The following is a 12,517-nucleotide window of genomic DNA, read 5'->3' on the forward strand; positions in this document are numbered from 1 at the left end:
GGGATTACAGGCGTGAGCCACTGCACTCAGCCTCCTCCTTTTATTGAATAAACTAATGCTAACTGAACCTTTAATATGTGCTAGGTCCTGTACTGATCTCTTGGTACAAAACAATGAACAAGATGCAACAAAAGCGCCACCAATAACTCACTGCAGCCTGGGCCAAGCACTGTGTAAAGATCTATACATCATCCTTATTCAATCCTTACAACGTCTTTATGCCGAGATGCTGTAATTCGCCACATTTTATGCAAGAGAAAATTATGGCTAAGAGATTCTCTGATTGTAGCTCGAAAGTGCTAGGGATGGGATTCGTTCCCAGCGCGATTTTGATTCGTCGCTTTAGCGTGTTGCGGGTATGAGTTAAGTGGGCGCCCAGCCAGGACCAGGGGTTCAAATCCGTTGCCATGGTCCCCCGACGCTTTCCCGGGCTCCAGAACTGGGTCGCGCTGTCACGTGACAGCAACCAACATGGCGCCGCCCACTATGTGGCATGGCCCACGTGGTTCCGACAGTCAAGATGGCGGGAGTAGCCACCCAGGCTTCCCTGGAGTCGGCCCCACGGATCATGCGGCTAGTGGCCGAATGCAGCCGCTCCAGGGCCCGGGCAGGCGAGCTGCGGCTGCCTCATGGGACAGTGGCAACTCCTGTGTTCATGCCAGTGGGCACGCAGGCCACCATGAAGGGCATCACGACCGAGCAGCTGGACGCTCTGGGTTGCCGCATCTGCCTGGGCAATACCTACCATCTGGGTCTAAGGCCGGTGGGTGGGCTCTGCCCGCGCGGGGAGGCGGCGAGGCGTGGGGAGCCATGGAGCGTCCTCCAGGCCCGGACACTCCTCCCAAAGTCAATCGACCAGCCGTATTGAGCGCCCCCCCATGACCAGGCCTTGTGGTGGGCGTGAAAGAGCAGCGGGGACTAAAGCTGGCCAGCTCTGTCTCTCAAGAAGGGCCCCCAGGGACGCTGTCACCCCTAACCTGACACTTTCTTCTATCAACCCAGGGACCCGAGCTGATCCAGAAAGCCAACGGTCTCCACGGCTTCATGAATTGGCCACATAATCTGCTAACGGTGAGCTGAGGAGAGAGCCGGCGTCCTAGGGCGCTTCTCTGGAGTGAGGGGCCCCCCATCTCCACCCCCTGACAGCCTTGCGGTGGGGTTTCCCTTAGGACAGCGGCGGTTTCCAGATGGTGTCGCTGGTGTCTCTGTCCGAGGTGACTGAGGAGGGCGTCCGCTTCCGCTCTCCCTACGACGGCAGTGAGACCCTGCTGAGCCCGGAGAAATCCGTGCAGATCCAGAACGCGCTGGGTGAGAGGACCCTGGCGAGCCGCCCCCTTACCCTGTCTGTCAGGGGGTGAAGGTGACACAGGGCCTGTTCTTTAGGTGTTGTGTGGCTTTGAGCAGGTCACTCCTCGCTGAGCTTCAGTTGAACCAACTCAAAGCGGGGGTAAATAGTAGCAGGTCTTTGGTAGAATTGTTGACAAGTACATATGAGATGATGTCCGTAAATCTCCATGCCAGCCATGTAGTAGCTTAAGTATTATTATTGGCCGGGCGCGGTGGCTCAAGCCTGTAATCCCAGCATTTTGGGAGGCCAAGACGGGCGGATCACGAGGTCAGGAGATCGAGACCATCCTGGCTAACACGGTGAAACCCCGTCTCTACTAAAAAAAAAATACAAAAAACTAGCCGGGCGAGGTGGCGGGCGCATGTAGTCCCAGCTACTCGGGAGGCTGAGGCAGGAGAATGGCGTAAACCCGGGAGGCGGAGCTTGCAGTGAGCTGAGATCCAGCCACTGCACTCCAGCCTGGGCGACAGAGCTAGACTCCATCTCAAAAAAAAAAAAAAAAAAGGATTATTATTGCAATTTTTCTCTCATTAGCAAATTAAGACTGGACGTAGAAGCTCATGCCTGTAATCCCAGCAATTTGGGAAACTGAGGTGGGAAGATCACTTGAGGCGGGGAGTTGGAGACCAGCTTGGGCAATACAGGGAGACCCTGTCTCTACCAAAAAAAAAAAAAATTAAAAAAACAAATTAGTTGTACAAATACCTGTTGAAATAATGGTGGCAACAAGAGGATTGGGGAGGCTTTAGGCTCCTCCCATATTCTCAATATCCTTCCTTTTTTTTTTTTTTTTTTTTGAGGACGAGTTTCGCTCTTGTTGCCCAGGCTGGAGTGCAGTGGTGCGATCTCCGCTCACTGCAACCTCCACCTCCTGGGTTCAAGCGATTCTCCTGCCTCAGCCTGCTGAGTAGCTGGGATTACAACTGCTTGCCACCATGCCCAGCTAATTTTTGTATTTTTCGTAGAGACGGGGTTTCACTATGTTGGCCAGGCTGGTCTCAAACTCCTTTTTTTCTTTTTTTTTTTTTTTGAGACGGAGTCTTGCTCTGTCACCCAGGCTGGAGTGCGGTGGCCGGATCTCAGCTCACTGCAAGCTCCGCCTCCCGGGTTCACGCCGTTCTCCTGCCTCAGCCTCCCGAGTAGCTGGGACTACAGGCACCCGCCACCTCGGCCGGCTAGTTTTTTGTATTTTTAGTAGAGACGGGGTTTCACCGTGTTAGCCAGGATGGTCTCGATCTCCTGACCTCGTGATCCGCCCGTCTCGGCCTCCCAAAGTGCTGGGATTACAGGCTTGAGCCACCGCGCCCGGCCTGGTCTCAAACTCCTAACCTCAGGTGATTCACCTGCTTCAGCCTCCCAAAGTGCTGGGATTATAGGTGTGAACCACTACGCCCGGCCCAATATCCCCATTTCTTGATAAAGACGGTTAACATTTTCTCAACCTTGTAAAGAACCACGGCAACACAGGGTCAACACCCCTCTTCCCCTCATCATTCTAATAAATTGATGCTGTAGGGAGGAGGAAATATTTTTTCTTCTTAGATTCATGACTGAAGTCTCTATAACAAAAGCCCCTATTAGAAAAGAAGCCCTGGGCTGGGTGCAGTGGCTCACGCCTGTAATCCCAGCACTTTGGGAGGCCTAGGTGCGATCACGACTCACTGCAACAGCTGCCTCCTGGTTCAAGCAATTCTCCTGCCTTAGCCTCCTGAGTAGCTGGGATTACAGGTGCCCGCTACCACACCCAGCTAATTTTTGTATTTTCAGTAGAGATGGGGTTTCATCATGTTGGCCAGGCTGGTTACGAACTCCTGACCTCAAGTGATCTACCCATCTTGGCCCCGCAAAGTGCTGGGATTACAGGTGTGAGCCACCGTGCCTGGCCCCTTTTTTTCTTTTTTGAGACTGAATCTTGCTGTCACCCAGACTAGAGTACTGTGGCGTGATCTCGGCTCACTGCAACATCTGCTTCCCGGGTTCAGGCAATTCTCCTGCCTCAGCCTCCCGCGTAGCTGGGACTTCAGGCGCACGCCACCATGTCCCACTAATTTTTGTATTTGTAGTAGAGACAGAGTTTTACCATGTTGGCCAGGGTGGTCTCGAACTCCTGATCTCAAGTGATTGGCCCACCTTGGCCTCCCAAAGCACTGGGATTACAGGTGTGAGCCACCACGCCTGGCCTGTGTTTTTTTATTTTGATTTGTTTCATCTGTTTGTTTTCTTTTCTTTTCTTTTTTTTTTTTTTTGAGACGGAGTCTTGCTCTGTCGCCCAGGCTGGAGTGCAGTGGCTGGATCTCGGCCCACTGCAAGTTCCTCCTCCCGGGTTCACACCATTCTCCTGCCTCAGCCTCCCGAGTAGCTGGGACTACAGGCACCCGCCACCTCGCCCGGCTAGTTTTTTGTATTTTTTAGTAGAGACGGGGTTTCACTGTGTTAGCCAGGATGGTCTCGATCTCCTGACCTTGTGATCTGCCCGTCTCGGCCTCCCAAAGTGCTGGGATTACAGGCTTGAGCCACCGCTCCTGGCCTGTTTATTTTCTTAATAATGGAGATGGGGGTCTCCCTGTGTTGCCCAGGCCGGTCTCGAACACCTGGGCTCAAGTGATCCTTCTGCCTGGGCCTTCCAAAGTGTGTGGATTGTAGGTCATCAGGTTTCATTTTATGCCACTAAGCCACTATGCTGTGCTCAGTGACTCATGCCTATAATCTTAGCACTTTATTTTATTTTTCTTTTTGAGACGGCGTCTCGCTTTGTTGCCCAGGCTGGAGTACAGTGGTGTGATCTCAGCTCACTGCAACCTCCGCCTCCTGGGTTCAAGCGATTATCCTGCCTCAGCCTCTCGAGTACCTGGGATTACAGGCATATACCACCACGTCCTGCTAATTTTTGTATTTTTAGTAGAGACAGAGTTTCACTACGTTGGCCAGGCTGGTCTCGAACTCCTGACCTCAAATAATCCACCTGGGTCAGCCTTCCAAATTGCTGGGATGACAGGCGTGAGCCACTGCACCCGGCTTTTTTTTTTAATGTTTTTTTTTTTTTTTTTGACACAGCCTTGCTCTGTCATCCAGGCTGGAGTGCAGTGGCACAGTCCTGGCTCACTACAACCTCCGTCTCCCAGATTCATGCGATTCTCCTCTCTCTGCCTTCCAAGCCCTGAGACTATAGGCACGTGCCATCACACCTGGCTAATTTTTGTGTTTTTAGGAGAGATGGGGTTTCACCATGTTGGCCAGGCTGGTCTTGAACTGCTGACCTCAGATAGTCTGCCTGCCTTGGTGTCCCAAGTGCTGGGATTATAGGCCTAGTCACCGCACCCAGCCAGCAGAGCCCTGCTGATGGAAGTTTGGTTTCCCGGTCTTGCTGTGGCACACCACATAGCAAGGAATCCCTTTGTACATTTTAGGATTTTATTTTATGTAACAGGATAGGATTTTAAGCTGGGGAGAGGCAGGAACAGAGGCACATTTTGTAAAGCTCCTTCTGGCTGTTGTATAAACAGACTGGGAAAGCCACGTGGGCGTTAGCAAGACGGGGAATGGGGGGATGCTCTTGGGGAAGTCCAACTTGAACCCATGTGATAGGAGGCTTTCCCCAAGCACTGCGGGCTTTCCCAGTGATGTTGCCCCCATCTCACCATCAGGATCGGACATCATCATGCAGCTGGATGACGTGGTCAGCAGCACCGTGACTGGGCCACGTGTGGAGGAGGCCATGTACAGGTGTGTACATGCTGTGTGCATGTGGGGGATATGTGGGGGGAGGGGATCCTGGTCCCTGTAGCCTTGTCTCCTACCCCCTCACCAGGCCCCTGGGGCTTGTGACTGGGGCCCTGTTGCAGGTCAATCCGCTGGTTGGACCGGTGCATTGCAGCCCATCAGCGGCCGGACAAGCAGAACCTCTTCGCCATTATCCAGGGTGGGCTGGACGCAGATCTCCGGGCCACCTGCCTTGAAGGTAGAGCCATGCGCTGGCAGGCCCAGGGCTTGGCCATCGAGGAGGTCCCCACATGAGCCTGGCACATGGTGGAACTGGATCGCTAATGGGTGGAAGGGCACTGCGCTAGAAAAAATAGCCGAAGCAAAGGCTCTCAGGCCACATGCAGTAGAATGTATTGAGAGAATGGCCGTGATTCCAGTAGTTAATAGTCTTCTAGTTTTTTTTGTTTGTTTGTTTTTGTTTCATTTTTGAGATGGAGTCTCAGGTGATCCACCCTCCTTGGCCTCCCAAAGTGCTGGGATTATAGTCATGAGCTACTTCGCCCAGCCTATTTATTTATTTATTTATTTTCCTTTTTTTCTTTTTTTGAGATGGAGTCTTGCACTGTCGCCCAGGCTGGAGTGCAGTGACACGATCTCGGCTCACTGCAACCTCCGCCTCCCAGGTTTAAGCGATTCTCCTGCCCCAGCCTCCCGAGTAGCTGGGACTACAGGCGCCCGCCACCTCGCCCGGCTAGTTTTTGTATTTTTAGTAGAGACGGGGGTTTCACCATATTGGCCAGGCTGGTCTCAAACTCCTGACCTTGTGATCCACCCACCTTGGCTTCCCAAAGTGCTGGGATTACAGGGGTGAGCCACCGCGCCCGTCCTATTTATTTATTTTTGAGACAGGGTCTTACTCTGTTGCTAATGCTGGAGTGCAGCCCAGACCCGGGTTTGAATCCAGCCTTTGGCATATGTGGCCTTGGACTAGTGGTTTAAGCCCTGCAGGCCCCAATTTCTTCTTGTTTCAGGCAAGTTGAACAATAGTACAATTCTGCAGCCCCTTCTCTGTCATCCAGGTCCTCAGAGCGAAAGTCTAAAATCCAGAACATTGGCCTGGTGCCGTAGCTCACACTGGAATCCCAGCACTTTAGGAGGCCATGGCAAGCGGATTGCTTGAGGCCAGGCATTTGAGACCAGTCTGGGCAACATAGCGAGATCCTGTCTCTAAAAAAAGAGAATTGGGCCAGGTGGGCTGGCTCACGCCTGTAATCCCAGTACTTTGAAGCCAGTACTTTGAGACCAGTACTTTGAGGCCAGGAGTTCGAGACCAGCTGGCCAGCATGGTGAAACCCTGTCTCTACTAAAAATACAAAAATTCGCCAGGCGTGGTGCTGGGTACCTGTAATCCTAGCTACTCAGGAGGCTGAGAGCTTGAACCCGGGAGGTGGAGGTTACAGTGAGCTGAGATCATGTCTCTGTACTCCAACCTGGGCGACAGAGCAAGAATCCGTCTCAAAAAAAAAGAAAAAAAGAAAATTAGCACGCAAGCATGGGAGTGCATGCCTGTGATCCTAGATACTTGGGAGGCTGAGGTGGGAGGATCACTTGAGCCCAGGGGTTGGTGGCTGCAGTGAGCTATGATGACACCACTGTACTGTAGTCTGGGCAACACAGTGAGACCCTGTCTCAAAAAAAAAAAAAAGAAAAAAGAAAAAACTTAGAATGCCCTAAAAAATGCAACTCATGGCCGGGCGTGGTGGCTCAAGCCTGTAATCCCAGGACTTTGGGAGGCCGAGACGGGTGGATCACAAGGTCAGGAGATCAAGACCATCCTGGCTAACATGGTGAAACCCCGTCTCTACTAAAAATACAAAAAAAACTAGCCGGGCGACCTGGCGGGCGCCTGTAGTCCCAGCTACTCGGGAGGCTGAGGCAGGAGAATGGCGTGAACCCGGGAGGCGGAGCTTGCAGTGAGCTGAGATCCGGCCACTGCACTCCAGCCTGGGCGACAGAGCGAGACTCCGTCTCAAAAAAAAAAAAAAAAAAAAAATGCAACTCATTTCATTGCTAACCTGGATCTCTCATTTTTTATCCCAGTTGTTATAAGTCTTCACATATTTTTATTTTCATTTATTTTTTACTTTTCGAGATGGAATTTCATTCTTGTTGTCTAGGCTGGAGTGCAGTGGCACCATCTCAGCTCACTGCAACCTCTGCCTTCTGGTTTCAAGCGATTCTCCTGCTTCAGCCTCCCGAGTAGCTGGGATTACAGGCACCCGCCACCACGCCTGGCTTTTTGTATTTTTAGTAAAGATGGGGTTTCACCATGTTGGCCAGACTGGTCTCGAACTACTGACCTCATGATCCACCCGCCGTGGACTCCTAAAGTGCTAGGATTACAGGCATGAGCCACGCTCCCAGCCTATTTTTATTTTTTAAATTTTACTTTGGCCGGGTGTGGTGGCTCATGCCTGTAATCCCGGCACTTTGGGAGGCCGAGGTGGGCGGATCCCCTGAGGTCAGAAGTTTGAGACCAACCTGCCCAACATGGCGGAACCCTGTCTCTATTAAAAATACAAAAAATTAGCCGGGCATGGTGGCAGGCGACTGTAATCCCAGCTACTCGGGAGGCTGAGGCAGGAGAATCACGTGAATCCGGGAGGCGAAGGTTGAAGTGAGCCAGGATCGCGCCACTGCACTCCAGCCTGGGCAACAAGAGTAAAACTCCATCTCAAAAAAAAAAAATTTAAGTTCTGGAATACATGTGCAGAACGTGGAGGTTTGTTACATAGCTATATATGTGCCATGGTGGTTTCCTGTACACATCAACCCGTCATCTAGGTTTTACACCTTGCATGTGTTATGTATTTGTCCTAATGCTCTCACTCCCCTTTCCTCCACCAAGTCTTCACCTATCTTGTTGCACAAATATTACAGTGTTTGATGACAGGCTATTGGGTGTTTTTTGGGGGTTTTTTTTTGTTGTTTTGTTTTGTTTTGTTTATGAGATGGAGTCTCGCTCTGTCGCCCAGGCTGGAGTGCAGTGGGGTGATGTCAGCTCACTGCAACCTCCGCCTCCCGGGTTCAAGCGATTATCCCGCCTCAGTCACCTGCGTAGCTGGGACTACAGGTGCCTATTACCACGCTGGACTAATTTTTTTTTTTTTTGAGACAGAGTTTCACTCTGTCGCCCCCGCTGGAGTGCAGTGGCGTGATCGTAGCTCACTGCAAGCTCCGCCTCCCAGGTTCACACCATTCTCCTGCCTCAGCCTCCCAAGTAGCTGGGACTACAGGTGCCCACGACCATGCCTGGCTCATTTTTTGTGTTTTTAGTAGAGACGGGATTTCACTGTGTGAGCCAGAACGGTCTTGATCTCCTGACCTCATGATCCGCCCTCCTCGGCCTCCCAAAGTGCTGGGATTACAGGTGTGAGCCACCACGCCCGGCCATGCCCAACTAATTTTTTTTTTTTTTTTTTTTTTTTTTTGTGAGGCGGAGTCTCGCTCTGTCGTCCAGGCTGGAGTGCAGTGGCCGGATCTCAGCTCACTGCAAGCTCCGCCTCCCGGGCCCACGCCATTCTCCTGCCTCAGCCTCCGGAGTAGCTGGGACCACAGGCGCCCACCACCGCGCCCGGCTAATTTTTTTGTATTTTTAGTAGAGACGGGGTTTCACCATGTTAGCCAGGATGGTCTCGATCTCCTGACCTTGTGATCCGCCCGCCTCAGCCTCCCAAAGTGCTGGGATTACAGGCGTGAGCCACCGCGCCCGGCTAATTTTTATATTTTTAGTAGAGACAGGGTTTCACCACCTTGGTCAGCCTGCTTTCGAACTCCTGACCTTCTAATCCGCCTGCCTTGGCCTCCCAAAGTGCTGGGATTACAGGCGTGAGCCACTGCACCCGGCCCTTTTTCTTTCTTTCTTTTTTGAGACAGAATCTCGGTCTGTTGCCCAGGCTGGAGTGCAGTGGCGAGATCTTGGCTCACTGCAAACTCCACCTCCCAGGTTCAAGCTATTCTCCTGCCTCAGCCTTCTGAGTAACTGGGACCACAGGCATGCACCACCATGCCTGGCTACTTCTCGTGTTTTTAGTAGAGGCAGGGTTTCACCATGTTGGCCAGATTGGTCTTGAACACCAGACTTCAAGTGATCTGCTTGCCTCGGCCTCCCACAGTGCTGGGATTACAGGTGTGAGCCACTGCGCCTGACCTGACAGCTGTTGTTACTCAGCATGTGGGATATTTACTGTTCTCAAATCCGGAAAATTCCGAATTCTGAAACACATCTGCTTCCAAGTTTCAGCTGAGGGACTGTGGGCTGTGCCTCTTCTGAGGACTGAAGAAAGGGGTCTTGCATACAGCAGGCACTCATAAATGTTAGCTGAGATCAGCAGCAGTCCCAGCCCCTAGACAGACAGACAGACTGGTGAACCCTCTCCTCCATCTCCCTCTCCGTCTCTGTCTCTGTCTCTGCCTCTGTCTGTCTCTCTGTCTCTGTCTATTTCTCTGACTCTCTCCCTGAGCGACTCTGGAAGTCTGGGCAGGGTCTGTTCTGGGATTGTAGACCAGGCACATTTCCTCTTCTGTAGCCCTCATCTTACCCTGTACCCTCAGAGATGACCAAGCGGGACGTGCCTGGCTTCGCCATCGGGGGCCTGAGTGGGGGTGAGAGCAAGTCGCAGTTCTGGCGGATGGTGGCGCTGAGCACCTCTCGGCTTCCAAAGGACAAGCCCCGATATCTGATGGGGGTTGGGTATGTTGTGGATAGGGGAGCTGGAGACCTACCTGTGGGGAGTGGATTCCTGGGGACCCCCTGCCCTGCTTGGGGGGGTGGCATTTGGGGGAAACGGACACAGCTCTGATCTGAGGAGACTAGGAAGACATGGCTGTCCCTTGGGGAATATGTCCCATTCTGAGGGAATATGGCCCAGTCTGGGGCAGTGTGAGGGTTGGGAGGGGTCCTGGGAAGCCCCTGAGGTTCTCTGCCCCCTCCCTCCATGGCTGCAACCCCAGCTATGCCACTGATCTGGTAGTCTGCGTGGCTCTTGGATGTGACATGTTCGACTGCGTCTTCCCCACACGGACAGCGGTGAGGCTCTGGCAGAAGGAGGTCAGGGTGGGAGATGGGTGGGGGACTAGGGAGGCAAGGTTAGGGGTTGGGGGGATGGGGAGAATGAAGCCCTGGGTGACCCCCTTTCCCGCCCTTCCTCTCCCGCAGCGCTTTGGCTCTGCCCTGGTGCCTACTGGGAACCTGCAGTTGAGGAAGAAGGTCTTCGAGAAGGACTTCGGCCCCATAAACCCGGAGTGCACCTGCCCCACGTGCCAAAAGTAGGCAGGATGGTACTGGGAGCTGGGGCAGGGCATGGAGGGGACAGGGCCCGGCTGTGCTGAGCTGTCCCCTGCCGCTCGATAGGCACAGCCGCGCCTTCCTGCACGCACTGCTGCACAGCGACAACACGGCCGCGCTGCACCACCTCACGGTCCATAATATTGCCTACCAGGTGAGCCAGCACCTGGGGCAGGGCGGGTGGGGGTGTCCTAGGTGCGTATGCCCCACGCTGACCTCCCCTCCCCGCAGCTGCAGCTCATGAGCGCCGTCCGCACCAGCATTGTGGAGAAGCGCTTTCCAGACTTCGTGCGGGACTTCATGGGCACCATGTACGGGGATCCCACCCTCTGTCCCACCTGGGCCACCGATGCTCTGGCCTCTGTGGGAATCACACTGGGCTGACCTAGCATTGGGAGAGGGAGGGAGAGAGGGAGGGAGGGGCAGGAAGATACTGAAGGATTTCTTTTTGGAAGGTTTTTTTTTATTGTAACTTACAGAGTGTGTCTGTGTCTTTTTGGGGAGGTGGCCTGTCTGGGTCCCCCTCCCGGTCTGAGCGTCACTGCAGTGGAATATCTCCCCTTCTCACCAATCATAACACATCACTGTGGCAGCAGCGGATAGCTGGAAACCACCTGCCAGTGCCCAGCGTGTAGGGCGTGCCTCTAGAGTGAGAGCTGCCACCTGCTTCCTGGGGCCCAGGCCCCCCAGCCACCTTGGAGGGAGGCACTGTTGGCCTCTCCTGTTTTACAGCTGAGGAAGCAGGCCCAGGGAAGGGAGGGAACTTGCCCAAGGTCATCACCATCAAAGAAATGGTATCTTGGCTTTAAGGCATACTCCTAGTCTGACTCTTACAGATATGAGGGTTAATCTCCTATTTTTTTTCTTTCTTTTTTTTTTTTTTTCTGAGACTGAGTCTCGTTCTGTCACCCAGGCTGGAGTGTCGTGGTGGGATCTCTGCTCACTACAACCTCTGCCTCCCAGGTTCAAACGATTCTCCTGCCTCAGCCTCCCCAGTAGCTGAGACTACAGGTGCGTGCCACCATGCTCAGCTAATTTTTGTATTTTTTTTTTTTTTTTTGAGAAGGAGTCTCGCTCTGTCGCCCAGGCTGGAGTGCTGCGGCCGGATCTCAGCTCACTGCAAACTCCGCCTCCTGGGTTTACGCCATTCTCCTGCCTCAGCCTCCCGAGTAGCTGGGACTACAGGCGCCCACCACCTCACCCGACTAGTTTTTTGTATTTTTTTAGTAGAGACGGGGTTTCACCGTGTTAGCCAGGATGGTCTCGATCTCCTGACCTCGTGATCCGCCCGCCTCGGCCTCCCAAAGTGCTGGGATTACAGGCTTGAGCCACCGCGCCCGGCCTGTATTTTTAATAGAGATGGGATTTCACCATGTTGGCCAGACTGGTCTTAAACTCCTGACCTCAAGTGATCTGCCTGCCTCAGCCTCCCAAAGCGTGATTACAGGCGTGAACCACAGCGCCCAGCCTCTTTTATTTTTTTCTTTTGAGACTGTCTCACTTTGTCATCCAGGCTGGAGTGCATTGGTTCAAACATGGCTCACTGTAGCCTCGATCTGGAGCTGCCACGCCAGGTCTGTAATCATCAAGTTGATTATTCTTGCAACTTAATGTTGCATGTGCAGTCGTATTCCATTTTACAGAGGAGGACACTGAGGTGCAGAGGAATGAAGTTCCATGGTCACTGTCACTTTCTTAGTCCGTTCTGGCTGCTATATATAACAAAATACCATCAACTGGGTGGCTATAAACAACAGAAATTGATTTATCACAGTTCTAGAGGCTGGGAAATTCAGGATCAAGGTACCAGTAGATTCAGTGTCTGTTGAGGGCAAACTTCCTAGATGGCAGTCTTTTCTCTAATCTCACGTGGCGGAAGGCAGCTCTCTGGGGTCTCTTTTTTTTTTTGAGACGGAGTCTCGCTCTGTCGCCCAGGCTGGAGTGCAGTGGCCGGATCTCAGCTCACTGCAAGTTCCGCCTTCCGGGTTCACACCATTCTCCTGCCTCAGCCTCTTGAGTGGCTGGGACTACAGGCGCCCGCCACCTCGCCCGACTAGTTTTTTGTATTTTTCAGTGGAGACGGGGTTTCACCGTGTTTGCCAGGATGGTCTCGATCTCCT

The 12,517-nt window shown here is 53.0% G+C and overlaps 1 protein-coding gene across 1 annotated transcript; it reads left to right on the plus strand.

The window, feature by feature from the left end:
- The first annotated feature begins 501 nt into the window (after window positions 1-501).
- On the plus strand, window positions 502-10,873 carry QTRT1 (queuine tRNA-ribosyltransferase catalytic subunit 1). Its single transcript, XM_010373748.2, has 10 exons — window positions 502-763; window positions 1,003-1,071; window positions 1,170-1,308; window positions 4,993-5,071; window positions 5,191-5,306; window positions 9,665-9,803; window positions 10,064-10,139; window positions 10,269-10,378; window positions 10,464-10,551; window positions 10,629-10,873. The coding sequence occupies exons 1-10, from the start codon at window positions 521-523 to the stop codon at window positions 10,779-10,781; spliced, it is 1,212 nt and encodes a 403-aa protein (XP_010372050.1). The 5' UTR covers window positions 502-520; the 3' UTR covers window positions 10,782-10,873.
- The last annotated feature ends 1,644 nt before the right edge of the window (window positions 10,874-12,517 follow it).

Source organism: Rhinopithecus roxellana, chromosome 8 (assembly GCF_007565055.1).
Source record: "Rhinopithecus roxellana isolate Shanxi Qingling chromosome 8, ASM756505v1, whole genome shotgun sequence".
NCBI classification, from domain to species: Eukaryota; Metazoa; Chordata; class Mammalia; order Primates; family Cercopithecidae; genus Rhinopithecus; species Rhinopithecus roxellana.